The 27,713-nt window shown below is 37.7% G+C and overlaps 1 protein-coding gene across 1 annotated transcript in view; it reads right to left on the reverse strand.

Moving 5' to 3' along the window:
• The window catches only part of LOC124555979 (inactive phospholipase C-like protein 1), a 651,563-nt gene that overhangs the window by 14,828 nt on the left and 609,022 nt on the right, over positions 1-27,713 (reverse strand). The window contains exons 16-17 of the mRNA XM_047130024.1: positions 12,966-13,052; positions 402-587 (exon numbers count right to left, since the gene is read on the reverse strand). Of these exons, the coding sequence (XP_046985980.1) occupies positions 402-587; positions 12,966-13,052 (273 nt within the window). The remainder of the gene's footprint in view (positions 1-401; positions 588-12,965; positions 13,053-27,713) is intronic.

The following is a 27,713-nucleotide window of genomic DNA, read 5'->3' on the forward strand; positions in this document are numbered from 1 at the left end:
AGAAATCAGAGCTTGAATGGAAAGATTTAGTTGTTCCTTTTTCCCACGCGCCATTCGAGAGTAGAATGGTAGAGAAGAAGTATGAAAATGGTTTGATGAACCCTCTGCCAGGCACTTAAGTGTGAATTGCAGAGTAACCATGTAGATGTAGATGTAAATATGGATCTGGATATACATCAGTCTCCATAGGAATCACTTCATTATATGTAGTATTTCTTTGTCTGCCGCATTACAGTATACACACACATATCACTTGAAAATTTCTGATAGTGTATGGCAAGTGGAGGTCTAAATCATTAATGCAGGTAATAAGGGGACAATGACTTCAGTTTACAACATCATAAATCTATATTTAATTAAAACTGAAATGCTTTAAAAAATGAAATTGTTTTAACACTCACCCCATTCTGAGATGTAATTGACACATTAGTTATTTGTGGGGTTGCTTCATATCGTTGTAACAGTACTTTCAAACAGTGACTCATATTTGCTGTTTCATCTACACCACATTCATAGCGTAACTCGTCCATCGCCATCTCTGCTTCAGTGCGTAGCCGCAGAGCATCTTCCATATCTGGAATTACATCCTATCACAGAAGAAAAAAAGCATGTATTTTGTTGGAAAATATCACTGAAAAGTTTTATTTATGGAAATGGCACCAATAAGAGAAATATCAGCTACCTTGTGAACAAATTTAAATGGACTGGTACTATGATTAATGATAAATGCTCTGGATGCTCATTAAAACCTATCTCATGGCACGTTTCTCACGTGAAACACTGAAAGCTTTGAATCAAGGCAGTCAGGTAGACGCAATATTTCTTGATTTCCAAAGAAATTTGACTTCTACACTTATTATCAGAAGTACCATTATATGGAGTATGAAGCAAAATATATGACTTGACTGAGGATTATTTTGTAGGGACAATGCAGCAACCTATCTTGGATGGAGAGTCATCAACACATGTAGAAGTAAATTGAGGTATGCCCCACAGAAGTGTGTTGGGACCCTTGCTATTCATATTAATGACCTCGCAGACAATATTAATAGTAACCTCAGACTTTTTGCAGATGATACAGCCAACTGTAATAAAGTACTGCCTGGAAGAAGGTGAATAAATATTTAGCCATATCCTGATAATATTTCAAAGTCGTGCAAACATTGGCAACTTCCTTTAAATGTTCAGAAATGTAAAATTGTATATTTCATAAAATAAATAAAAATGCATAGTAGCCTATGACTACAGTATCAGTGAGGCATGGCTGGAATGCGTCAGCTCATACAAACACCTGAGTGTAAAGCTTTGTTAGGAAGGAGAGGCACACAGCAATCAGTCCCAATCCCATTACTTCTTATTATTCTTGCAAATCTAGAGTTTTTCCTTCTGCCTATATACCTGTAAGAACATACAGTGACATGCACTGTCACTTGTTGAATTGTAACTGAGATACACTGACTATGGCTATTTATAGTTTAAATCTATATTTGCAAGATCTGTACCTACAGATTGGAAAATTGCGCAGGTCGCACCAGTGTTTAAGAAGGGTAGTAGGAGTAATCCATTGAACTACAGACCTATATCATTGACGTCGGTTTGCAGTAGGGTTTTGGAACATATACTGTATTCAAACATTATGAATCACCTTGAAGGGAACGATCTATTGATACGTAATCAGCATGGTTTCAGAAAACATTGTTCTTGTGCAATGCAGCTAGCTCTTTATTTGCACGAAGTAATGGCCGCTATCGACAGGTGATCTCAAGTTGATTCTGTATTTCTAGATTCCCGGAAAGCTTTTGACACAGTTCCTCACAAGCGACTTCTAATCACGCTGCGGGCCTACTGGGTATCGTCTCAGTTGTGCAACTGGATTTGTGATTTCCTGTCAGGAAGGTCACAGTTCATAGTAATACATGGCAAATCATCGAGTAAAACTGAAGTGATATCAGGTGTTCCCCAGGGAAGTGTCCTGGGACCTCTGCTGTTCCTGATCTATATAAATGATCTGGGTGGCAATCTGAGCAGTTCTCTTAGGTTGTTCGCAGATGATGCTGTAATTTACCGTCTAGTAAGGTCATCCGAAGACCAGTATCAGTTGCAAAGCAATTTAGAAAAGATTGCTGTATGGTGTGGCAGGTGGCAGTTGACGCTAAATAACGAAAAGTGTGAGGTGATCCACATGAGTTCCAAAAGAAATCCGTTGGAATTCGATTACTCTATAAATAGTACAATTCTCAAGGCTGTCAATTCAACTAACTACCTGGGTGTTAAAATTACGAACAACTTCAGTTGGAAAGACCACATAGATAATACTGTGGGGAAGGCGAGCCAAAGGTTGCGTTTCATTGGCAGGACACTTAGAAGATGCAACAAGTCCACTAAAGAGATAGCTTACACTACACTCGTTCGTTCTCTGTTAGAATATTGCTGCGCGGTGTGGGATCCTTACCAGGTGGGATTGATGGAGGACATCGAAAGGGTGCAAAAAAGGGCAGCTCGTTTTGTATTATCACGTAATAGGGGAGAGAGTGTGGCAGATATGATACGCGAGTTGGGATGGAAGTTATTAAAGCAAAGACGTTTCTCGTCGTGGCGAGATCTATTTATGAATGCGAAAATATTTTGTTGAGCCCAACCTACATAGGTAGGAATGATCATCAAAATAAAATAAGAGAAATCAGAGCTTGAACAGAAAGGTTTAGGTGTTCGTTTTTCCCGCGCGCTGTTCGGGAGTGGAATGGTAGAGAGATAGTATGATTGTGGTTCGATGAACCCTCTGCCAAGCACTTAAATGTGAATTGCCGAGTAGTCATGTAGATGTAGATGAATAAAAAATAATGTTATTGCAACTGATTGCTGTGTGCCTCTCCTTCCTTTTAGTCTATGGTCACTGTGCACAATGGTTCCTTATGGAATTGAAGTTGACTTTATAAGAATTTGAAATGGAATGATCATATAGGCTCAGTCATGGATAAAGCAGGCGGTAGACTTTAGTTTATTGATAGAATACTGGATAAATATAATAAATCTACAAAAGAAATTACTTACAAATCACTCATACAGTCCATCCTAGAATATTGCTCAAGTGTGTGGGGCCTGTGCCAAATAGGACTCACTGTCCCAAGAAAGCTTACTTATGAAGTTTCAAGAACCAGCTTTATTTGATGATTCTAGGAATGTGCTACAACCTCCTATGAGTCACTCCCATAGAAATCATGAGAACAAGATTAGGTTAATTATGACACATATGAAGGCATTTAAACAAGCATTCTTCTTGTGCTCCATACATGAATGGAATGGGAAAAAACCTATAACAGATACAGTGGGACATACCCTCTGCCACGCACTTCACAGTGCTTTTCAGAGTACAGATGTAGATGTGGACACAAATCACAACACACACACAGGATGTCCCAGGAGGAATGGTAAGTATCAGGAGCATGACGGAAATGATCATTCGAATCAAAAAAGACTAGTAAACATGGGCTTTAAAGTGCATATCTTGAGACCTATGAGCACTTGTTCATCTTCACTACTGTGAAACATATTTCTTATACTAAACAAGTACTCACAGCTCTTAAGATATGCATTTCAAAGCCAGTGTTTACTAAACAATGTTATTCTTGTTTTAATCTATATTGCATTTGCCTAAAATATGGAAAGCAAAGAGCTTGTAGTAGAAGAGATAATTTTCAAAGTATTTAAGATGAAGAAGCTCTTAAGTTACGAATTTTAGAGCCCATGTTTACTAGACAAAACACCTTTCTCTTCATTTCCATGAATATTGGTCATTCCTCCTAAGACATCCTGTATAAGAAACATTGATACGCCTGAGTTTTTTCTGTTTACTGTTTTGGTAAAGGTAAATTAATCCTATCTCTTGTTCCATGGAAGAAGATAGAAGTATTATGATCATATTTACTGATGTTTTTTCCTAATATAACTGATTGGTGCGTATACTTCCATGATGCAGCTACAATGCCCAAGTTGTTAAACATACTTTCACAAAGAACCAGATTATTAGTTTTAATTATTATTTTTCTAACACTTTTTCTGTAGTTCCATAATTATGTCTATATTTAGCATATTTTCATAGCAAAAGATTGAGTGTAATTTGAAATATTGTTTAACTATGAGGCACTTGTCCTGCCTGTTACACAGTAGTGAAGAGCATCTAATGGCATAAAACAGAGATGACATTCTCTCTGCTGATATGTTTGTGTGCTGATAACTCTTAATGTACATCAAATATTCAGCATAAAAAATATGTTTCTTACACATTCTACACAATTATGGTTTATATTTCATTTGACAGTATACTTGTCCTCCTTTAGCCTCAGGTTCTAGATGTTCCTTTCAATTTTCCTTATTTAACCTCAAATTCAAGATGCTTTTTTATTTATGTTGAGTTTTGTTCACTGATTATTACATAACTGTAAATGTCTTCCTTTTTCCATGGGTAATTATGGTATTGATATTATTGAGAGCCATGGAGAGAGAATTCTCCAACATACAAGGCTCACTGGGGTTACCTTAGTCTTAAGAGATGGACAGAATGCATAATTACCTCCTAATAGCCAGTCAGAGATAGTCTTTAAAAGGATTCTTTATAATGACTGGCAGTTTTGAAGTCATACTTCCTGGTATAATGACTCAGTATGTCTCCAATGCAGTAACTTTCATATCTATTTCAGGTGTGATGTGACCTTTAAAGGCATCCAATGCTGGCATAGGTATCTTACTAAGCATTACATCAGATTTCCAGCTCAAGACAGCAATTCATCATTAGCTCTGTTTTGCCATCTAGCTGTTATCTTGGCAACACATCACTAACCCATTTGTTAAGTATTCCTTGGCAAAAGTTTTACAGTTCAAAATAATATTCGGGAAGGGGGCAGAGGCAGCTTTCCACCTCTAAAGTACAAGGGCATGCTAAAAAGTAATGCCTCCAAAAATTTTGTGTGTAAATTCTTCAAGCTTTTTAAATAAAATAAATGTTATTAATATTTTATGTCTTTATTCTTCATGTCTACATATTTGCAGCCTTCTGTAACTAGACAGCTCCAAATTGTCGCATGTAATTTGGCAGTGTGTAACATAACTATGTTAGTGTGTGAGAAAGAGTGTGCTGTAATCAAATTTTGAATCTGAAGTGCTGTGACACCTGCAACAATCCGATGCCTTGGGTTCATTATCATTCCATATAATCCTGACTTGGCACCATCCAAGTTTCATTTGTATCCAATACTTAGAGAAAACCTTCGATGACTTCAGTTTGGTAATGATGAAACGTTGTATGCAGAGCTGAGGTTGTGGCTCCATCAGCAAAGTCAAACATTCTACAGTGACAGTATCAAAAAAATGGTCTCCCACTGTAAAAATGTGTTAGTTGCCAGGATCACTACATTGAGAAATAAATATGTAAACATGAAGAATAAAGATGCAAAATGTTAGTAACATTTGTTTTCTTTTGAAAGCTTTAAGAGTTTTCACAAAAAAAAAAAAAAAAAAAAAATTCAGGGACATTACTTTTCAGCATACCCTCATAACTGCTAATATCATGCTGATTTGTTTTTCTTTTCCAGCTGTTTTTAATGAGATACTTTTCATCCCTTTACGGCCCACTGGCATATTGTTCCAGATATCCTAAAAGGTAGATGCTTCATTGGTGACGTCAATCTGGTGTAAATGGTCAGAGTGCTGTTGCCATGATCACATTTAGATTATTTGCCTCTGGAAGTTGACTAGTATCTCAGTAAACTCTTATGGCAGTCTCTATGGTAATAATGTTCTTCACTGGGCAGAAAGATCATTTCATCTGTGGCACCAACTGATAGTCTCAAGGAATTGTGTCTGTAATATGTTTAAAGTCTTCACAACTTCCAAGGCCTTCAACTGGATTATTTGTCAATAGACAGGTATCCCATCTTCTTTTCTCTTCTACAGAAAAAGGAACCCTAGCTTCATGATATTTTGCAGATTTTGGCCCTCAGTATGGTTTCCTTGGTAACATGATGAATTGCAGCTTATTCCCCAATGCTGCACATTTTAGTGATACAAACCATACTTTTTATCACCATCTGTATAGCCCGGTCCACACGCAACGATCTGTCTGCCCAGACATCGGTGCAGATGTCTGTACATGCAAAAGATCGCTGCAAATGTGGTGTGTTCACACGACACAAACCCCAATCTACTACTCGCCCGCCATCTGTCTGTGTGGAAAAGAAATATCAGTGGCAAGCGACTACGCTCCCGGTAAACGTAAAACATTTAATACAGTTATTTTGAAATATAGAAATGGAGGAAGTTCTGTTGTGGTCTGTGTTCGCAACTTGTGTTGCAAAAAGCATTCGGACCAACCGCAGGAAACAGAGAAAGCGGGCAAAATGGTGTAGACAGTGGCTGCTAAAGCGAAAGCAGTTTTCTCACGTAAATCTACTGAGAGAGTTGCAGGACAAACCTAACGACTGGCGAAATTATTTGCGGATGGATGTTGAAACTTATAATTATCTCTTAAAGCTTGTAACCCTTCATATTATGAGAAAAAATACTTGTATAAGAAGGGCAATTTCTCCTCATGAATGGCTGGCGGTAACATTGACACTCCAATTTCATCTTCAATTGTACTCCTGCTTGGTCTTGGCGTTTCTTGATCACCAAGAAAGCCAAGCAGATCAAAATACCATAACGTTGGCTGGTATACTTGATCTACTCCTATACCAGATCTAGATTTCTGAACTTTGGATAACTCAATTAGAGCATTGTATGCTGCAGTCTTTTTGTCTCGGTCACTATATTCTTTACTTTTAATCTTCCACAAACATGGGTGGTTTCTACATATTTCAATGAATTCACTTACAAACTCTTGAGAACACTGACGAGTATCAGCCAATTTAATGCCCTGTGCACACAAACACTAGACTGAGCAAACAGCTGTTTCGCGCCAGATTTGCGGCGATCTCCTGTCCACACGCTCCAACTTGTCTGCGCAGATGTGGTTTGAACCCACAGATTTGAGAGGTTTCGCTCAAACCTCCAACTCCAACTTCCAGGTTTGCACACACCTCAGGTTGGTGCAAATCTTCTGTCCACACGCAACGATCTGTCTGCGCATATGTGATGTGTGCAGACATTTACGCAGACAGATCGTAACGTGTGGATGGGCCTTAAGAGATGTATTCTTCACATAATAAATAACTATGAGTTTAAAATTTGCATCATAACTGCCCTGAATTCCAAAGATTGCTGATAATTTTTTTCACTTTACCATGTGATAGTTAAATTTTACTCTTTACTTAGGGAAAAGTGTACCTGTCCTGTCACGAAAAGTAATGGAACTTTGAGCACAATAATAGTCACATCACTTCAAACTAAGGAATGAGCACTAAAGTTGAAGATTTTACAATCTGAAAATATACCAGTACATTTAGGGCTGTGCAGATAAGTGACATCCTAATTTTTTGTGTCCAAGTTTTAGGGAAATAGTACAGCTTATATTTAGGACAATATAGTGTTTCAGATCTGATAAATATTTTATTAAGTCTTAGTCAGCAACAGATAATGCCAAAGATGAGGGATAGAGAGAAACATAAAAATGTTATAGAATTACAAAGATTGTTTTGCTGAACTATCTAGATATGGAACACTGTATGAAAGATGAGTAAACCGACATCCTGTGAGTCAATTTGACCTATGGGGTTTCCAATGCAAAAGAACTAGCTAGAAAATACCTACTCAGCTAATCAAGAGAAATACAGTATAGCAGTGAAGTGCAGTTATCAGCAATGGAGGCACATACAGTTAACTGCTCATACGGCTCATGTTCTGTGAGAATAAATCAACAGAGGATCAAAACTAGGATGGCTAGGTACAAACAATACCCTCAGGTGCATGCACCATGATTTTTTTTAATTGCAAACAGGGGTTCCTGAATGATGCTGCAGGAGATCTGTCATTCATTTTTTTTTCCCTTGGAGTGCTCTGGATAGCACTTCTGCAGTGACATTACTGCAACTAGGCTCCACTGACTTTTGAGATATCTGCTACATAAACCGGTTCATTGCAACAGTTCTTTATAGTCAACTCAGTACCAGAAAATGTCAAGGCAATTATTAAAGTAGGAACATGTAAACAGTATACACAGGAAGTAAACATCTCTAGGACTCAAGATGCACTCAGATTGGATGAAGACAGTGGGAACAGTACAGAGAACAACTGCATATAGTGGTTGGTTCTTCATATTCTGCAACAGAATATACTATGCTACTTGACAAAATCAATAGTTTTCAACTGAATGTCTACATAGTCACTTCTCATTTCTCTGTCACTATTTGCAATCTTACAACTTACTTTTCACAAATAATGTGGTTCAGTTTTATTGTTCTGAGAGACCTGTAGGTATGAAGGTATGATTCTTGTCACTACTCGAAGATTGCTTTGACCACCACAGTGCTTCTCTAGGCGTTGTGTTACTGAAAGGGGTACACACTTGCTTTCCTCCAACCTAAGAATCTATCAATCCAGTGAGTTATAGACAGACTTCTACTTCAATGTACAATATGACATACACTCCTGGAAATGGAAAAAAGAACACATTGACACTGGTGTGTCAGACCCACCATACTTGCTCCGGACACTGCGAGAGGGCTGTACAAGCAATGATCACACGCACGGCACAGCGGACACACCAGGAACCACGGTGTTGGCCGTCGAATGGCACTAGCTGCGCAGCATTTGTGCACCGCCGCCGTCAGTGTCAGCCAGTTTGCCGTGGCATACGGAGCTCCATCGCAGTCTTTAACACTGGTAGCATGCCGCGACAGCGTGGACGTGAACCGTATGTGCAGTTGACGGACTTTGAGCGAGGGCGTATAGTGGGCATGCGGGAGGCCGGGTGGACGTACCGCCGAATTGCTCAACACGTGGGGCGTGAGGTCTCCACAGTACATCGATGTTGTCGCCAGTGGTCGGCGGAAGGTGCACGTGCCCGTCGACCTGGGACCGGACCGCAGCGACGCACGGATGCACGCCAAGACCGTAGGATCCTACGCAGTGCCGTAGGGGACCGCACCGCCACTTCCCAGCAAATTAGGGACACTGTTGCTCCTGGGGTATCGGCGAGGACCATTCGCAACCATCTCCATGAAGCTGGGCTACGGTCCCGCACACCGTTAGGCCGTCTCCCGCTCACGCCCCAACATCGTGCAGCCCGCCTCCAGTGGTGTCGCGACAGGCGTGAATGGAGGGACGAATGGAGATGTGTCGTCTTCAGCGATGAGAGTCGCTTCTGCCTTGGTGCCAATGATGGTCGTATGCGTGTTTGGCGCCGTGCAGGTGAGCGCCACAATCAGGACTGCATACGACCGAGGCACACAGGGCCAACACCCGGCATCATGGTGTGGGGAGCGATCTCCTACACTGGCCGTACACCACTGGTGATCGTCAAGGGGACACTGAATAGTGCACGGTACATCCAAACCGTCATCGAACCCATCGTTCTACCATTCCTAGACCGGCAAGGGAAGTTGCTGTTCCAACAGGACAATGCACGTCCGCATGTATCCCGTGCCACCCAACGTGCTCTAGAAGGTGTAAGTCAACTACCCTGGCCAGCAAGATCTCCGGATCTGTCCCCCATTGAGCATGTTTGGGACTGGATGAAGCGTCGTCTCACGCAGTCTGCACGTCCAGCACGAACGCTGGTCCAACTGAGGCGCCAGGTGGAAATGGCATGGCAAGCCGTTCCACAGGACTACATCCAGCATCTCTACGATCGTCTCCATGGGAGAATAGCAGCCTGCATTGCTGCGAAAGGTGGGTATACACTGTACTAGTGCCGACATTGTGCATGCTCTGTTGCCTGTGTCTATGTGCCTGTGGTTCTGTCAGTGTGATCATGTGATGTATCTGACCCCAGGAATGTGTCAATAAAGTTTCCCCTTCCTGGGACAATGAATTCACGGTGTTCTTATTTCAATTTCCAGGAGTGTATTTAACATACTTAAAGCACTGACTTAGGAGAAGATTATGTTACATGGCAATAGACAGTCCAAGATTAATTAGAAATCAAAGCCTGACTCTTCCAAGTTTGCTATATTAAACTTAGCTCTTGAACACCTAGTCATGCTAGATTAGTAATACCATTTAATAGCAATAATAACAATTACAACAATGAAATTGCAAGTTACTGTACATAAAACCAAGGAAACTAAAGTTTAATGAAAGTAAAGTATGAAAAATGAAAATCTGAAATATATTTCAGATGAATTTGATGTTTATTGTGATTAATGTATGAATGTAGAGTTCCACAGTGGTAATATTGAATAAAATGTTCTCGAGCTTCCAGCTATGCCAAGTGGTTAAAATTGAATGAAATATTGACCATGGACTCCTTGGCCATTGTCAAGTGAGATGACAGCTGACGGGCTGCTTGTAGGCCCTTATATACTCTAGCTACTGGCTATGATGTCACTGGTGCTCATCCCATTGTCACATTTAGGCACATGTTGACTTGGTGTCCAATGCACCTGCTTCAACCTCACTATTACAAGGTACCAAGCTGTGCTGAGCTGCAGGCCACCATATCTATCAAAGTTGTTGTCACTCATTTTTATTTCAATGGCTTCCTTAATTAAAAAGTCCCAGAAACCATTAGTGTGTGCCATGACAGAGGTTTCATCAAATTTGTTCCAGTGATAATTTTCAATAGCTTCCTCAACTAAAGTGGATTTTTTGGGGTAGCATATGTCATAAAACCTCTTCTGCTCCTCCTGTCATTGTTCTACAGTGTACACTCTATGTCTAACATAAGACTGGCCAAACTGACAAGGTATGGATTTTTGTTGAAGGCCTGGAGTTCAATTTGATTTTGTGCCTTTTCAGCAGGCAGTTTATCTTGCCAAACATGGAGCTACAGAATAGCAAAAAAGCAAGTCTTTTATCCTGCTTCTCATCGGTGGTCTCAGCATGATTCTTATTTGAGATCAATTTATTTATTTGGTTATTGTTGTAGCCACTGCTCCTGAAGACCTCAGACAGATGGCTCAGCTCAGAGCTGATGGTGTGTGAATACAGGTTTGTGTGCACATGAGTTCTGTTGACATTGTGACCAAGGCATTCATTTAATTTGAAATGGCAGTGCATCATCTTTTTCTGCTTCCACAGTGTACTGTATTTTGTTGTTGATGCTGCTGAGATACTCCAAGAATTCATCAAATTTTTTCAAGTCCATGGGGCCAATGATCAATGTGTTGTTAAAATATCAGAAGCAACAACTAGGCTTTAATGAGGCCATGTCTAAGAAAATGTCCTCAAAATTCTCCATAAAAATTTTTGTAACACCTGAAGCTAATGTGCCTCCCTTCGCAATGTCAACCATCTGATCACAATACAGTTGGACACAAAATAAGATGACATAAGAGTGTGTCTAAAGAGCTTGACAACATTACTATCAAACAACTGGGATACTAGATCCAAAGAGTCTTTCATAGGCACATTCGTAAACAGTGCTACCATATCAAAAGTGCCCATAATGTCACTAAGTCAAAGACAGTTAATTTGGCTGATTCTCAGGAAAACAATGCTATGAGCAGTCACAGTGACCAGGACTGAGTACAATGGCTGCATGCACTATGCAATGATGCAAGAATTGAGATTCTTCCCGCTGACATGTTGTAATTATGGAACACACAGACTATGATACAAAGAGCATGAAAAGAAACTTGATTTTTTGCCATTCTATGGTTCTGTTTCAGGCACGGTAAACTACCTGCTAAAAAGACACAAAACCAAATCAATCTACAGGCCTCTGTCAAAAATCAAGCAACTACTGAGTCTAGTTTCAGACAAGTCCCAGAATGCTTGGGGCCTACAAGATACCTTGGCAGTGTGATCAATCTTAAAACAGACAGTGTGCTCTGTAGGACAAAGCAGAAAGGAGAATGATAGGTTTTATCACTGGCAATATCCTGAAAAATCCACTATAGCTGAACACATTCTAGAAAAGTCACCAGATCAAATTTGACAAAATGTCTGTGGTGGCTCTCACTAATGGCTCCTGGGATTGTGTAATTACATAATCCATTGAAATAAGAATCAGTGGCAACATCCTTAATAGAGATGGCAGCCTGCAGCTCAGAGCAGTGTGGGATCCAAGGACAGTGAGGCTGAAGCAGGCACCTTGAACATGGAGTCAATGTATACCAATATATGTTGGTGCCATGAGCACCAATGACATCATAGCTGGCAGCTAAAGTATATAAGAGCATACAAGCAGTCCAACAACAGCCATTCCACATGAAAATGGCCTGGGAGTGCTTGGTTGAAAGCTCATGGTGTTTAAACCACTTGATGTAGCTGAAAACCAGAGAACATTTTATTCATATTAATAGCTGCTTCATCACAAGGAAAATCAAACTACAGCAGTATTTTGATCACATGTCAACTGGAGGAAATAGTGGATAAAATAAAGAACATTAGGCTCTGAGAATCAAAAGAGACAAAACAGCTATAGATGTTAGTCTACAAGTGTGTTCAGTAGTTTGGTTTACAGTTAGTAATGTGATTCTTCATAGGTATAAAGAAGGTGATCTTTAGAAAGTCAAAGGAGTTGGAATTGATACGTGATCTAGTGACATGAGATGCTTTCCACTAACGTTGCATGCTCTTGTTTCTGGGATTGCATTAAGCAAGAGTAATGATATAATCATTGTAAATCCTATATTAAGGAAAAGAGGTTGAGTTTACTAGAAGATTATTAGTGGTAATGAGAAATCCGTGTCCAAAATATGATTTTCTGAGACAGTCATACTAATAAATTCATGGTAAATATATATCTCAAGCAAAAGCATTAAAAACACTTTTATTTGATAAACTATGTGTTATGGGTTACCAGTTTGCATACTGAAAATATTCAGTGATAAAAGGCTTTTTATCTTTGAATAACATGGTAACATGCTTACCTTGAATATGTCATCCAAGTTTTTTATTCCAAACTTCAGTATGGTGGCAAGAGTTCTGGCATATCGTGCTCTTTTCTTCATTTCCTTCTAAAATTTAAAAGCAGAGTATTATTTCTCACATAACAACTGACATAGTTCTAATGTAACATTTCTTCATTTTATGATACTTTTTCTATACATACATTTCTGGCACACGTTGACAAATGTCTCAGCACACAGCACAACTATAAGTGTAAACAATAACCCAAATCAACTTTCATCTTTAAATGATACTATGCTTTACTGTGAAATGTCAAAAAATTCTTTCATCTTAAAGTCTCATTGCAGAATTTTCTCTATTTTTGGTCAAACACCTTCCCACATAATGGAGGCAGTAGCCTTATGTTATTCTTAAAGTTTCCATAATAGTCATATACTAAGCTGACACTTGTAGTGACTACAATTCTGAAATTAATCCACTAATTTTTGTCAGCACTAATACATTACACAATATATGCTCTGATATTAAGCTTGAGAAAATAAGGATACTGCTACTTATGCACAAAAATAAGAGTGTTAAAAGTGAGGAAGCCAGGCTGCACTATATAACCCTTAAGAAGTTGGACCAATATGAAATAAAATCAGCTAAATCTAAAGTAAATGATGAAGATATCATAGGATCAAAAAACAGTTGTCAAATAGTTTGGAATACTGTAAAAAGTGAGATTAATATGGGCAAAGGGCAAACCGCAGTCCTAATAGACTGCAATACCCTTAACAAATACTCTATAGACTGTGCCAGCTCCCATTCTTCATTTAATACATATAATTATATTACTCGTTCAGCAGCTGTGTCTTTGCTTAAGCAACCAAAATCAGTAACCAAAAAATAACTTAAAAACATATAAACAGAGGATTGCTATGGGGATAGTAACAGTATTATTAAATATGTAGCCTCAGCAATTATGAATCCACTAACATACCTGGCAAATCATATTCTCAATGAAGGTGTCTTCCCAAATGTCTGAAAATGACAATTACACTCCCAGTCTATAAGAAAGATGAAAGAAAAATGCCAAACAACTGTAGACCCATATCAACAGTTCCCATTATATCAAGTCATAGAAAACAGTATAAAAATGCAAATTTACAATTATTTTGAAAGTAATAAATCAGTGAGTAATAGCCAGTTTGGCTTTTGATCTCAGCTACCAACAAAAAATGCAGTCGAGTGTCTCCTCAGTAACATAGATGAAGGATTTGAGAACAAGAAACTCACTTGTGCAACAGTGTTAGACATAACTAAAGAATCTGAATCTGTCACAATTGACATAATGATATAAAATCTGGAACATTATGGTGTTGTAGATAAGCCATTAGAACTATTTCAGTCATACCTAGGCAACAGGATACAATTAGTAAAAGCAAACAACAAAATGTCAACAACAATGAAAACAAGGAGAGGAATCCCATGGATCACTGCTTGGTCCTTTCCTGTTCATTGTGTATAACAATGACTTCCCAAATTACATTCCTTGTGACAATTTATTGTATGCCGATGCCATGACACTAATTACATATGAAGAAAATCTGCCAGATGACTCAGAATACAACAAAGTAGTAACTGAAATGAGCAGTGACTAGTGCAGGGCCGGTCTTTTATCTACAAATAAAATAAAAACTGAGGAAATTTACATTGCCATGAAGACATTTAAACAAGTTACAAAAAGCATTAAATTATTCTGATTGGATTTAGATCAAAAACTCACATGGGTAAGTATATAAAGTATCTATGTGACAAACTAGCTCATACACTCTTCCTACTGCAGAAGCTGGGACACACTGTTAGTAAAAATTTACTAATTTAAGCATACTTTTCTTTATTTCAGTCACAACTGCAATATGAAGTACTACTTTGGGGTAACTCAGTGAGTTCAAGTACCATTTTCAACTAGCAGGCCGGCCGGGGTGGCCAAGTGGTTCTAGGTGCTACAGTCTGGAATCGCGCGACCGCTACGGTCGCAGGTTCGAATCCTGCCTCGGGCATGGATGTGTGTGCTGTCCTTAGGTTAGTTAGGTTTAAGTAGTTCTAAGTTCTTGGGGACTGATGACCTTAGAAGTTAAGTCTCATAGTGCTCAGAGCCATTTGAACCATTTTTTTCAACTAGCAGAAAAAGTCAGTTAGATGCATATATGAGATCTAGCACCAAGACGAAGCTGCAAAAAACACTGTAAAGAAATCAAAATAATGACACTGCCTAGTATTTATATCTACAACTGTTTAACATATGCTAAAGAAAACATGAGCAGTTTTAACTTAAGATCCTAAGTTCACATCCACAATACCTGAAACAATAGTAACCTAGATCTTCCATATTCAAGACTGACACTAACGAATAAGAACCATAAGTAACTATGTTCAAAACTCTACAAAAAACTCCTAAAGACAGTGAGAGATTTACCAATGAATATTTTTAAGCATATCTTAGAAGTGTAGTCAAGTGCATGCCATATTACATTATGAAGTATGCCTATATGTATGTGACAATAATTTACATTTTTTCAACATGGCACTAATTATTATTATTATTATTATTATTATTACTGTTGTTATTACATTAACACTGTATAGTACCACTGTGTTGATGATTATTGTATTATCACAATTATTGTAGCATATTTATCTATTTGTCCTGCACATGTACTATTCAACACAATGACTGAAAGACAAATAAAGATTCTAGAATGAGATTTTCACTCTGAAGCGGAGTGTGTGCTGATATGAAACTTCCTGGCAGATTAAAACTGTGTGCCTGACCGAGACTCGAACTCGGGACCTTTGCCTTTCACGGGCAAGTGCTCTACTTGCCCGCAAAAGGCAAAGGTCCGGAGTTCGAGTCTCGGTCGGGCACACAGTTTTAATCTGCCAGGAAGTTTCAAATAAAGATTCTATTCTAGTCTAAAACTTATGATGATAAAATGGTAGCTTGAAGAGCACATTTTTCCCGTATACAAACTGTAAGATTTATTATATTCTTTCAGTTCTACAAATGAATGAATAACAGAAATAAAATACAAAGACAGTGAAATGCAACACATTTCTAGTCTTTGCAGCAGTGAGCTAGTATGTTCTACCACAAGGCTCTGTTCTGGGACGTGCCCTATTTCTGCTTTATGTATGTGACTTGGCTGATAAAATACATGGTGAAACCACAGTACTCTTTGCAGATAACAGTAATATTCTAATTATATCACACAGTGAGGGAAAGTCTGCAGGAAACATCAGTTATGCACAGCTTAGTACAGTGGTTCAGGACCTCATCATAAATTCTTAAAAAACTGTGGCAGTTAATTTTCATGCCATGCAAAACCTCCATCCTGCAAACCCTGTTTTTACCATTGAAGGAAAAAAAGGTCTCAAAAGTCAGTAATTTTGAGGCATACCCTTTCAGAAGGATCTGAAGTGGGAGATGCATCTTACCTATCTAAATAAATAACTGAATACACAAATGTATGCACCTAGGATTCACACTCAAAATACAAGCTGCTCATCAATGTACCTTTGTAATATATAGTCACTACTGATGTATGGAATAATTTTTTGTGGGAATTCCTCATTTAAACACACACATACATTATCAGGTTGATAATGAAAGCTAAATGCAGTGATTCTTGGAGATTCATTTCTAAAAGCCTGCAAAGACTGTCTCTTCCTTGTTTATGTATTTATGAAATACTAATTTTTACAAAAGGGACCATCTTAAAAAAAAGAAAACTTATTCAAACATGACTATGATAAACATGCATATGAAACAAAGCAGAAGCTGAACTTTCGCATAAGCACAGTTAAGTACAAACTTATCCAAAAGAGGAGTGTATCATACTGGAGTTATGTTACATGAGGGCTGTTCGGAAAGTAAGGTTCGATTGGTTGCAAAATGGAAATCACTGTGAAAATCAAAAATATTTTATTTGCAACAGTTATCTACACCTTCCAGTTACTTCTCTACATAGTCACTGCTCTGCCTTAGACATCTGTTGTAGCATTGTACCAACTTTCAAATACCCTTGTCACAGAAGGCAGCCCCCAGTGCTTTCCACTAAATCTCTATAATAGTCTATAGCTTGTTGTTTGTGCCAAAATGTTGTCTTCATAGCCAGCAGTTCCTGTGAGCAGAAATGATACTCAGAGGGAGCAAACTGGGCACTTTATTGTGGGAGATCAAACATTCCCATTGAAAATGCTTCTGGAGCTTCTTCAAAATTTGGTTTGAAATAATTTTAAAAATACTATTGATGCAATTTCCACTCACAAATAAAAGATTTCAATTAGATCTGGCAGATAAATTCAGTGGCAAGATTCTCTGGTATTACAGCAGTCCAAAATACCCAAGGATGGGTCACTATTCTGAGAAAACTACCTTCACAAATAATTGTAGCAAAATCAAAATCAGGAACAATATACCACATTCCAGAAATTATCATATACCTTCTTGTGAAAATGAAAGTTGCTACTCACCATATAGTGGAGATGCTGAGTGGCAGATAGGCACAAGAAAAAGATTCTCACAATTAACGCTTTCACCCATTAAGGCCTTCACCGACAATAGACAACAGAGGGACAGAGGTAGTGTTTGAACACAACCTTTCCCAATGCTCGACATATTCCAAACCAACAACAATCTTCCTAGTCACCATGACCCACTATACCCTCACCCACAATTACTTCTCCTTTGGAGGCATTACTTACAAACAAATCTGCGGTAAGGCTACGGGCATCCAAATGGTACCATCCAATGCCAACCTATTCATGGGCGATCTAGAGGAATCCTTCCTAAAAACCCAGAATCCTAAATGCCTCACCTGGTTCAGAATCACTAATGACATCTTTGCTATCTGGATTGAACGTGAGGACACCCTATCCACATTCCTCCAAAACCTCAAATACTTCTCCCCCAGTTGCTTCACACACAGCAAGGATTTCTGTCATTCTGACCTTTTCCCCTTGTTTCATATTTTTAATTTTCAGCTGTAATATGGCTGTAACATTAGGTAGTTTCATATTTAAAATATTTTGTATTATTCTGTGGAAGTGTACACAGGAGGATTTTAATGAAACATGCAAGTATTTCAGCTTTACAGCACAATGAAAGAGCAATCACAAAAATATGTAAGTTTATAGTACACATGAGGGAGAATAAAAGAGGCTAATTTTAATAAATTGAAAGTGAATGCATGGGCATGGATCCTGCAGTGTCCTCATGAGATCTGTGTGAGGAAATATTATCAGCAAACTGTATAAAGTGATGACTATGTAATGGTGACATCAGAGGACACAATATAAAAAAATTATAATCTGAAAGGAAATGAATGGCCATCCTACATATAGAACATACCACAACACTGCTGCCATCACTGAAATTAACTGAAATGAAATGTGTGTACAAAAGCAGCATGCAGAAGAACTATATACACATCAAAGTTCTGTAGATTATCAGCAAATCATCCAGCACAAATGTAATCTGTATCATGATTGTGACAAATTTTGCACCTTTTTCTCAAATTCTAGGACAAAATAAGACATCATATGTTTTCTTGGTGAACTGAATCTCTACACCTCTCACTGAAACTAGTGCAGAAACATAAATACATGTGCACTGAGGACAGGTTGTGCTTTGTTAAGACCTATCTCGAGCTGAATACCACAAATGATCCAACATACACAATATTGTTCTTAACGCCATGCTACAGCAAAATTTTGCAGTGTTGACTAAGATGAGTAGTTAATCAGTCAGTAGTCACACTTCATGGAAAAGGCCAAAGTTATATGTTTCCTACAGTAATTTCAGTTTCAGACAACAGTTGATCATACGTTTTTGAAATTTCGTAATTCAGTACATGATGAATGACTGCAATTGTCATTTATTCAGCTTTGAATATATGTCAACATTTAGTAATAACTAATTAATTAAAGTAGGAGAGATAAGTTCTATAAAAAATTATAATCTTATCTAACTCATATTAAACTAAAGCTGATTTAATATATGTGTTTTGTTGTGATAAACAGCTGTTTACTTGACATTATTAATGATAATCTACATTCTATTCAAATCATCATTATATCTTTCATAAACTCTTCCACAAAACTCTACGTCAGAGTGTCATATAGTTATTTTTTTTCCAGTGGGCCTAGCTCATGTGCAGAATATTCTCACACTTTTGTTTGTTGTAAATTATCATTCCCATATATTGTGTAGTCTGGACCCATAATGTCAGTCAGTGATAAAATGCACAAAACTACCCAGTTTATGGTATTGTAAGCACAATTTCCTTGAATGATTTCAAATTGATACACAAAAAATTACAGTTTCAAGTATCTATAGGGATTACAATTGTTGCAGTTTTCTAAATAATGGGGGTCATTGGCTAACTCAGAAGCAGAGTACACATGTTCCTGATTACTTCTAGTGGCACCATGACACATAATATGCTACTTCGGATTCACCAGATAATAATACCATATTTATAACATATTGAAACTCACTATGGCATGTAGTTTTGCCTGTGTTTTTGCCAGCAGCATTGGATAATGAATGCAATGCAAATGAAAAACTGCATAATTTATTTTCTAGATACCCAACATGTGAATGGACAAAGGGAGAAAGGAAATGGGAAGCAAGAGGGAGTAGGCACGTGGGATATGAATTCAGGAGGGAGACTCAGCACATGCATGGGATAGGCTAGCAGATTTCTGCTAGTGCCTAGCCATTATCAAGGCATTGTTGTTTTTTTTTTTTTTTTTTTTTTTTTTTTTTTTTTTTTTTTTTTTTTTTTTTTTTTTTTTTATGCATGTTAGTTCCCTGTTGTTTGGGCCTCAGTCACAGTTACTAGAATACTACAGTAGTATTCTAGAAACTGTGACTGACACCTGAACAACAGGGAACTAACATGCATCGAAATTAAGAAATAGTGCATTGATAATGGCTAGGTACTAGCCAAAATCTGGATTTGTGTAATGAAACCAGCAAAAAGGATTTGCTGCACTCTATCATTTATAAATATAGGAGTAGTTGCTTTGCAAGAAGACAGAAAATGGTGTATGACTCCAGATTGATATTCAATCGTTTCTAGTCGCTACCAATACATTCAATACAGGATGCTAGTACACTGGCATTGTAGTAGCCACATTGTTCCTGTGTTAATGTCACCTGTGATTATAATCTTATATAGAGGATATCCACTTTCCAGTATTTGAAAGTAATACTATAGTTTTGTTTAGGTGTATGCAGGTGCAATAAGTACAGCGGCATCTGCTAGCCAAAGTTGACTAGGTTGGCTGTGTCAAGAGAGCAGTAGGTATTTACTGGTGCCATTCCACTTCTACAGAAACATTTATCCCAATTATCCACTGTGACAAGAATCTTCTTACTGTGAACTGTTAGTCCTTCAACTACAGAAAACAGAAGGTTACTTTAACAAACAAAACTATGGGATTATAACTAAATTAAGTGTAGTGGAATGAAAACTTTTGTCCTGGAAGACTTGGAATTTGGCACACTCCTTTCCTTCACCTACATAAATGATTCATCAAAAAAATTCAAGGTCTCTTCACAAATTTTGATGTTTGCTGATTATAAACATACAGAAATAAAAGGCACAAACACACCTACATGAGACGCAGCCAAGAGAAAAGTAGGACAGGGCAACAACCAGTTCTAGAGGAAACATCTTAAGTTTGAATGATAAGTTTTCAGACAAAAGACCAGATAGTCCTGGCAAACATGCACAATATTTCACCAATAGACTGAGTTGTTTATCATCATATGATGACAACTTGGTCTGTTGTTGAAGTATTATGCAGTTTGCCATGAGTTCTGTCTATTCCCCTCAGAACTTTTCATTCATTGTACATGCTAGAAAAAACTTATTAATTGCAGCTCAAATCTTAATCTAGCAAAAACTAAATATATGCAATTCAAGGAATATAAAAAAAGACCTATTGGTACCAGATGAATAGATAAATCCACACGCAGTAAATGAAATACTGTGTCTCATTCCTAGACACCCAGAAGGGTAACAAACTGAGGTTCACAAGCATGTGCACAAGTCAACCAAAAAGCTGAACTTTGTTTGCCGTACACTTATAAATCTTTCTCACTGTGTTCACTTTTAGCTGGTATTCCTAGTGCACTTTGCATACTTTCACTCAGTAGTGTGGTACAGTATAAATTTTTGGGGCTATGCAGCTAAGGTGAAAGAAATATTTAACTTACAGAAACTAGTAGTAAGAATGCCAGTCTTCACCAAAAATATTGCAGAAACCTCTTCAAGAAGCTAGAATTATTACACTTTTGTGCCAATACAATTACTCCCTAAAAGTGTTAATGCTTAACAATAAGAGTGAATTTAGGATGAAAAATGCACCTCATGGCCACATTACTATGAGTAAAAGTAATCTGTATGTAGACTTCACATCTCTGCCTAGAATCCAAAGTAGTTTTTTACAGCCTGGTGTAAAAGTCTTGAACAGTTTGCCAGTAGACATGAGAGAGGATATGGATACTCCTAAATATTAAGGCATAAAGTAAAAGAATATTTAAATTAGCCATTCCTCCAATAATTTATTAGAATGTTTAGACTTGGGTACCAGTATGTATACCACAGTTAGCATTAATGTGCATAATAAACGTACTATAATGTCTTGATAATATAGAAATCAGGGTTTAACCTCCTATGGACAATGAGGCATTAGAGATGGAATACACACTCAGATTCAGGATGGAAATTGGTCATGCCCTTTTTCAGTGAATGAAGTATTTGTCTTAACCAAATAAGAGAAACCATGAAACACTTAAATCTTGATGACTAGGCCAGGAAATGAACCCTTGTCCTCCCAGATGTATATTCAATGTCTTAAGCACTGTGCCACCTTGGTGGTCTGAGCACATAAAATAAGTAAAGTAACATAAACGCTTAGTGTGAAACAGAAGAGGAAAAGAAAAGCTGAGGGGTGTAGGAGAAAGTGCAGTGGATGTTATGAAAGTAGCTGCTTTTGTAGTAATGTACATAATATCCTTATTTTAAAATACACTAAAATAATTAATTGTAATTAACAATGTAAGTAGATTACACTAGCTATAACTGATTGTTAATATATTTCACAAATGCAGTCTACAATGGCTGCTTCTGCATCTTAACTGGATTTATTGTATGTTCCTGAAAGCTTTCCTCCTTGATGGAGTTTATGGGACATAATGTGAGGATGAATGGTTGAAATGAACTTATTGGCTGTCATTAGTGTGATCTTGACATGTGCAAGAAAAAATTCCTAGGAATTCTCTCAGATTTCCTCAAGGTTAAAACACCTATCATAAAATCTAACTGCCTACTTGTTTATCAACAATATCACCTTATTGTCAAATTACTAAAGCACTGATAAGATACAAACACACCTCTCACAAGAAACTGTTGAAACCTGACAAATGTATTCTGAGAAAAATTTCAAATGGAATATGTATTCTCCAGATGAAATAGGTATCTTCCAAGAAATGTAGAAAAAAGAAGATAAATAATTAGATTAAGTCTAAGTCCAAATTTTAAAAATGTCAGACACCCTGCAAGATTAAAATTAAATAAATAAAATCTACTGAGACATAGAAAAAAGTAAAACAAAACATCTGAGGAAGACAGGAGCTATTGTATTCACCTCAGGTACATGAACAATTATAGTTTGACCACACCCACATCTACATCTATACTCTGCAAACCAAAATGAAGTGTATGGCAGAAGCCAGTTGTTACGGCTTTTTCTCATTCCAGTCACAAATGGAATGTGGGAAGGATGATTGTTTAAATGCATCTGTGTGCCGTAATTAATCTAGCCTTGTCCTTATGATCCTCATGGGAGCAATGTGTAGGAGGTGGTTGTGAACCCCTGAGTCATTATTTAAAGCCAGTTCCTGAAACTGCCAGTCCAGTTGATTTGACATCTCTGTCACACTCTCCTGCAGGTGAAACAACCTGTGACCATTCATGCTGCCCTTCTCTAGATGTGTTCAATATCCCCTGTTAGTACTATCTGGGATGGGTCCTATGCTCTTGAGCAATATTCTAGGATGCATTACATGAGTGCTTTGTAAGCAGTTTCTTTTGTAGACTGACTGCATTTCCTCAGTATTCTACTATTAAACTAAAGTCTGCTACCTTCTTTTCCCATGACTGAGCATATGTGATTGTTCCATTTCATGTCCCTACTAAGTGCTACCCCAGGTATTTGTGAAAGTTTACCAATTCCAGTTGTGTGTCATTGATATTATACTCATGGAGTACCATTTTTTTTTCATTTTCTAAAGTGCACAATTTTACATTTTGGAGTGTTTAAAGCTAGGTGCCGGTTTTTGCACCACTTTGAAATATTATCAAGGCCTGACTGAATGTTTGTCCAGCTACATTCAAACTTTACTTCATTGTAGATTACTGCATCATCTGCAAAATATCTGAGAATACTATTAATATTGTCTGCAAGGTCATTAATATGCAACATGAACAGCAACAGACTCAAACATGCTTCTCAGGGTCACACCCAAACTTGCTTCTACATCTGTCGATGACACTTCAAGATAACATGCTGCAGCCTTCCTACCAAGAAATCCTCAATCCAGTCACAAATTTCATGTGATACCCCACATGATCATACCTTGGATAATAAGCTTACATGTAGTACTGAGTTAAATGCTTTTCAGAAATGTAGAATTAATGCATCTACCTGACCACTTTGATACATGGATTTAAGGACTTCATGAAAGGAAAGTGTGAGTTGGGTTTTACATAATCTATGTTTTCAAAATCAATGCTGCCTGGCATGAGAGAGGTTGTTCTGTTTGAGTTGCCTCATTATGTTTGATCTCAAAATGTGTTCTATGGTTCTGCAACAGATGGATGTCAAGGATACTGGACGGCAGTTTTGTGGATCACTTCTGCTACCCTTCTCGCAGGCAGGTGTGACCTTTTGATGCAATTCTTCAGACTTTCCCAGCTAGCTGTTGACATCTTGAGGTGTCATGTATTCTGCCCAATATCAGTGTCATTCTTCAACAATATTTCAACAATGTGACTCATCTTCATCAGGTGATACCTCAGACTGCTCGTTGAGTGGAACAGGACCAGTATTTATGCCTACACTCCTCACCTCTCCATGGTGGGCTTCTGGTGATCTGTCTGTGGTCTGCTCCCACTAGCAGCATCGTTAGGCATTCCCTCTTTGGTCCAAAGTGCCTATCTGTGGGTTGTCATTCCATTTTCAGTCCACTGAAGTTACAGATGTTCTTTCTGTGACCCGCACCCACTAGAAATGTTCTTAAGCATTCCATCTTTGGTCTGCTGAGCCAGCCTGAGCATTGGTGTTTTGTTTTCGCTCCCATGCACCCCTCTGGGTGCTGGTGTTCTGTTTTGAGTCTGGTGTGGTTCTAAGTGTTCCCTTACAGTCTGATCCTGCTAGAACCATCCTGTGACATTCCATCTTTGGTCCGGTGCACCTTGTGCTCTAGCTGAGCAGCTCTTGGCTGGTACACATTTATAGAGCAGAAAGTTGAATATTTATCGTTTCCTGTGTTTTCCTCAAAGTATATTTCTAAAATTTTGTGCATGTTTTTCTTTTTAAGAGGTTTAATCTCATGTCTTGTAACTGTAAATTCATTCACTCTGTAGCACAGTATGTACTTTTTTTAAAGACAAGCATTGTTTATCATAAGGTCAGATTGCAGTTGTGTACTTGTTTACATTTTAACACAGTTAACTGAGTGAATCCTACTTAATTGTTCTGTTTTCTTTCCATCAGTTTAATTGAGTGTGTCCATTCATTATTAAGTTCATATTTTCGAAAAGTAGGACAAGTCTTAAGTTGCTTGATTTAGAATCTTTCACACTAATCATATGTTTACATGCAGTTTTTGTACATTAAAGTTACATATTGTTGTGATTAAAATAATTAATGGATATTGTAACTAAGCAAGTGCTAAGTTCCTGTTGTAAGCAGAAGTAAATAACTTTTTATGTTATATCCTAGTTCTGAAGCATTAAACTACAGGTTTAATTTTTGCTGCTCATAAACAACAAAAATTCATCTAGGGTAAAGTGTGTTAAGTGATTAGTTCTATTTTTAAGTGTGTAATCTTTGTTGCAATGTGTGATAAGTTTGGATGCTGCCATAGGATACTCGAAGAGTTAGTAAGTAGTATATGTTGGCTATGGGTTGGAATTTCATTGGGCTGACTGTAGTGAGGAGCTGAATGAGGAACTCAGCGAGGCTCTCCCATGAAACTGTAAGCTTTGAAGAAGAAGAAGAAGAAGAAGAAGAAAACAAGAGCATTGCTGAGCAGGAGACAAAGATTTGTGCCCTTCAGGTTGAATTAGATAACACAAAATTTTAACTAGGTAGGTTGAAGGAGAAAATAGATCTTTGGAACTGCATAAAGGTAATAAGCAATGGGTGAAAGGGGAACAGCTCTTCAACTTCATCTACACTTGAGCTAACAGTACTGAATGAATTTGATTTGTCATCTGAAGTAGCAGGGGATGAGCCTCATCCACCTGTAGGTCACAGCAGGGTGCGGCAAACTTCTGGCAAAGAAGCCAATTTCGATCCATACCAAAAGAGAGCACGAAGAAAAGAATCCTGAGGAACAGGATACCAGGTCACAAGTACTCTGAAGGCAAGTGGCAGAGGAGAGAATGTTTTTGTGCAAAGATTTTGGCAAAGGTTATTATAGTTAATGGAGCAGTGAACAGCCTGGCTAAGAACAGTAATTACAGGATTAGGGGTGATGTGGATGAACTAGGAGTAGAAACTAGACACAGAAAAGCAATTTTTGTGGAGGTCCTCCAGTGCCATGACCAGCCCTGTGTGAACGCCACTGTGAGCCATGTGAATACTCAGTTGAGCAGACTACTGCTGACTGAAATTAAATTTTGTATGAATGCAGTTCCTGTTGCTACAATTGGGAGATGGTGATATACTAGATATGGCCTACACCTGAATAGGAGAGGGAATGATAGGTTGGGTGAACTTCTAGCAGCTGATATATGGGGAGCTACTGTCATGTATATAGCAAGATCCCTGTGGTTACTGGTGTCAGAGGTGCACTCTTTTTACATTAGAATCAGTTTTCAGTCACCCTGTTTTGAAAGAAGTGAAAATAACAGAAGAGCCCCACAAAATGCTTAAGAATTCACAGAAAAGAAAGGTTAGCTCATTTCATCAAAATATTAGAGGACAGAGTAATAAAGTAGAAGAGCTTCTAAACTTTTTGGAACATTTAGAGAGCTCTGCAATGATAGACATCTGTTGCCTGTCTGAGCACTACATAACCCTTGGGTTAGATAAGTTACATATAAAGGATTACACTATAGCAGCTTACTTGTGCAGAACTAATATGGGAAAAAGAAGAGTTTTTGCACTTATTAAGACAGAACACAAGTTCAGAAATACTGAGACAAGCAGATTTTGTAGTGGTAAGCACATAGAAGTATGTGCTTGTGAAACGATACTGAAACATAGTTCACTTTTAATTCTAACTGTATACAGATCCCCACTGGGAAATTTTGCACTGTTTATGAGGAATCTGGATTCTTTACTGTGCTATCTGTCAGGCAGCAGCAAATAAAAATCTGTGGTGACTTCAATATAGATTTTCTGGAGGGTTTCAATATGAAAAATGATCTGGAAACCTTATTTGGATCCTATAATTTGATTTCAGTAATTAACTTTGAAATACTGGTCAATAAAATCTGTAGGACCCTAACTGATAATGTTTTCTTTGGTGAAGCTCAAAGTAGCAAAATAACTGTTTACCCAGCAACAAATGCTTTCTCTGATTGTGATACACAGTTAGGATACATAACATAGTGCCTTAGACTCCTCAGTGTATCTAAGTTAGAATAATTAATGACTCCAGCACAAATGTTTTTAAGAATAGTTTGCAGGGGATGACCTGAGATGAAATTTATAGTTAACCAAATGCTAACATAAAATTTTATCTATTCCACGATAAATTAATATTTGAAAATTGCTTTCTGCATAAGCTAATCAAAAAGGACGTTAAACAGCCATGTAAAAACCATGGATCACTATTGGAATTAAAAGTATCTTGTGGAAAGAAAAAGGAAATTTGCCAAGAACAAGTACAAATCCTGCAGTAGTCATACACTACAAAAACTAATAATATGGAATGATGTTCTGGGTAGCTAACTCATATTTAAGAAAGTCTTTATTGCACAAAAACATGCCATAAGAATAATATGTGGTGCTCAACCATGACCATCTTGTTGACATCTCTTTAAGGAGTTGGACATTCTGACTACTGCTTCACAGAGTATTTATTCCCTCCTGAAGTTTTTTGTAAATAATCCACTACAGTTGAAAAGGAACCATGATCTACATAATTACAATACCAGAAGGAAAAATGATATTCATTATTAAACATTTAGGTTGCCTTTAACACAAAAAGGGGTGCACAATGCTGCAACAAAAGTTTTTGATTACTTACCAGTAATATTGAATGTCTGACAGACAGCAAAGTAAAATTTTAAAACAAACAGAGAGTTTATCCTTGACAACATCTTCTATTCTGTAGAAGAATTTCTTTTACTGTAATGTGTAAAAGTTGGTGGGTAGGACTTATTAACTCATAACAACTGTATACATTTTTTCTTTCTGGAAAGAAACTTAGAAATGTCCAGAATGTAATCATATTTACAAATTAATTTGTGATG

This window comes from Schistocerca americana, chromosome X, assembly GCF_021461395.2.
Source record: "Schistocerca americana isolate TAMUIC-IGC-003095 chromosome X, iqSchAmer2.1, whole genome shotgun sequence".
In the NCBI taxonomy this organism is placed as follows: domain Eukaryota; kingdom Metazoa; phylum Arthropoda; class Insecta; order Orthoptera; family Acrididae; genus Schistocerca; species Schistocerca americana.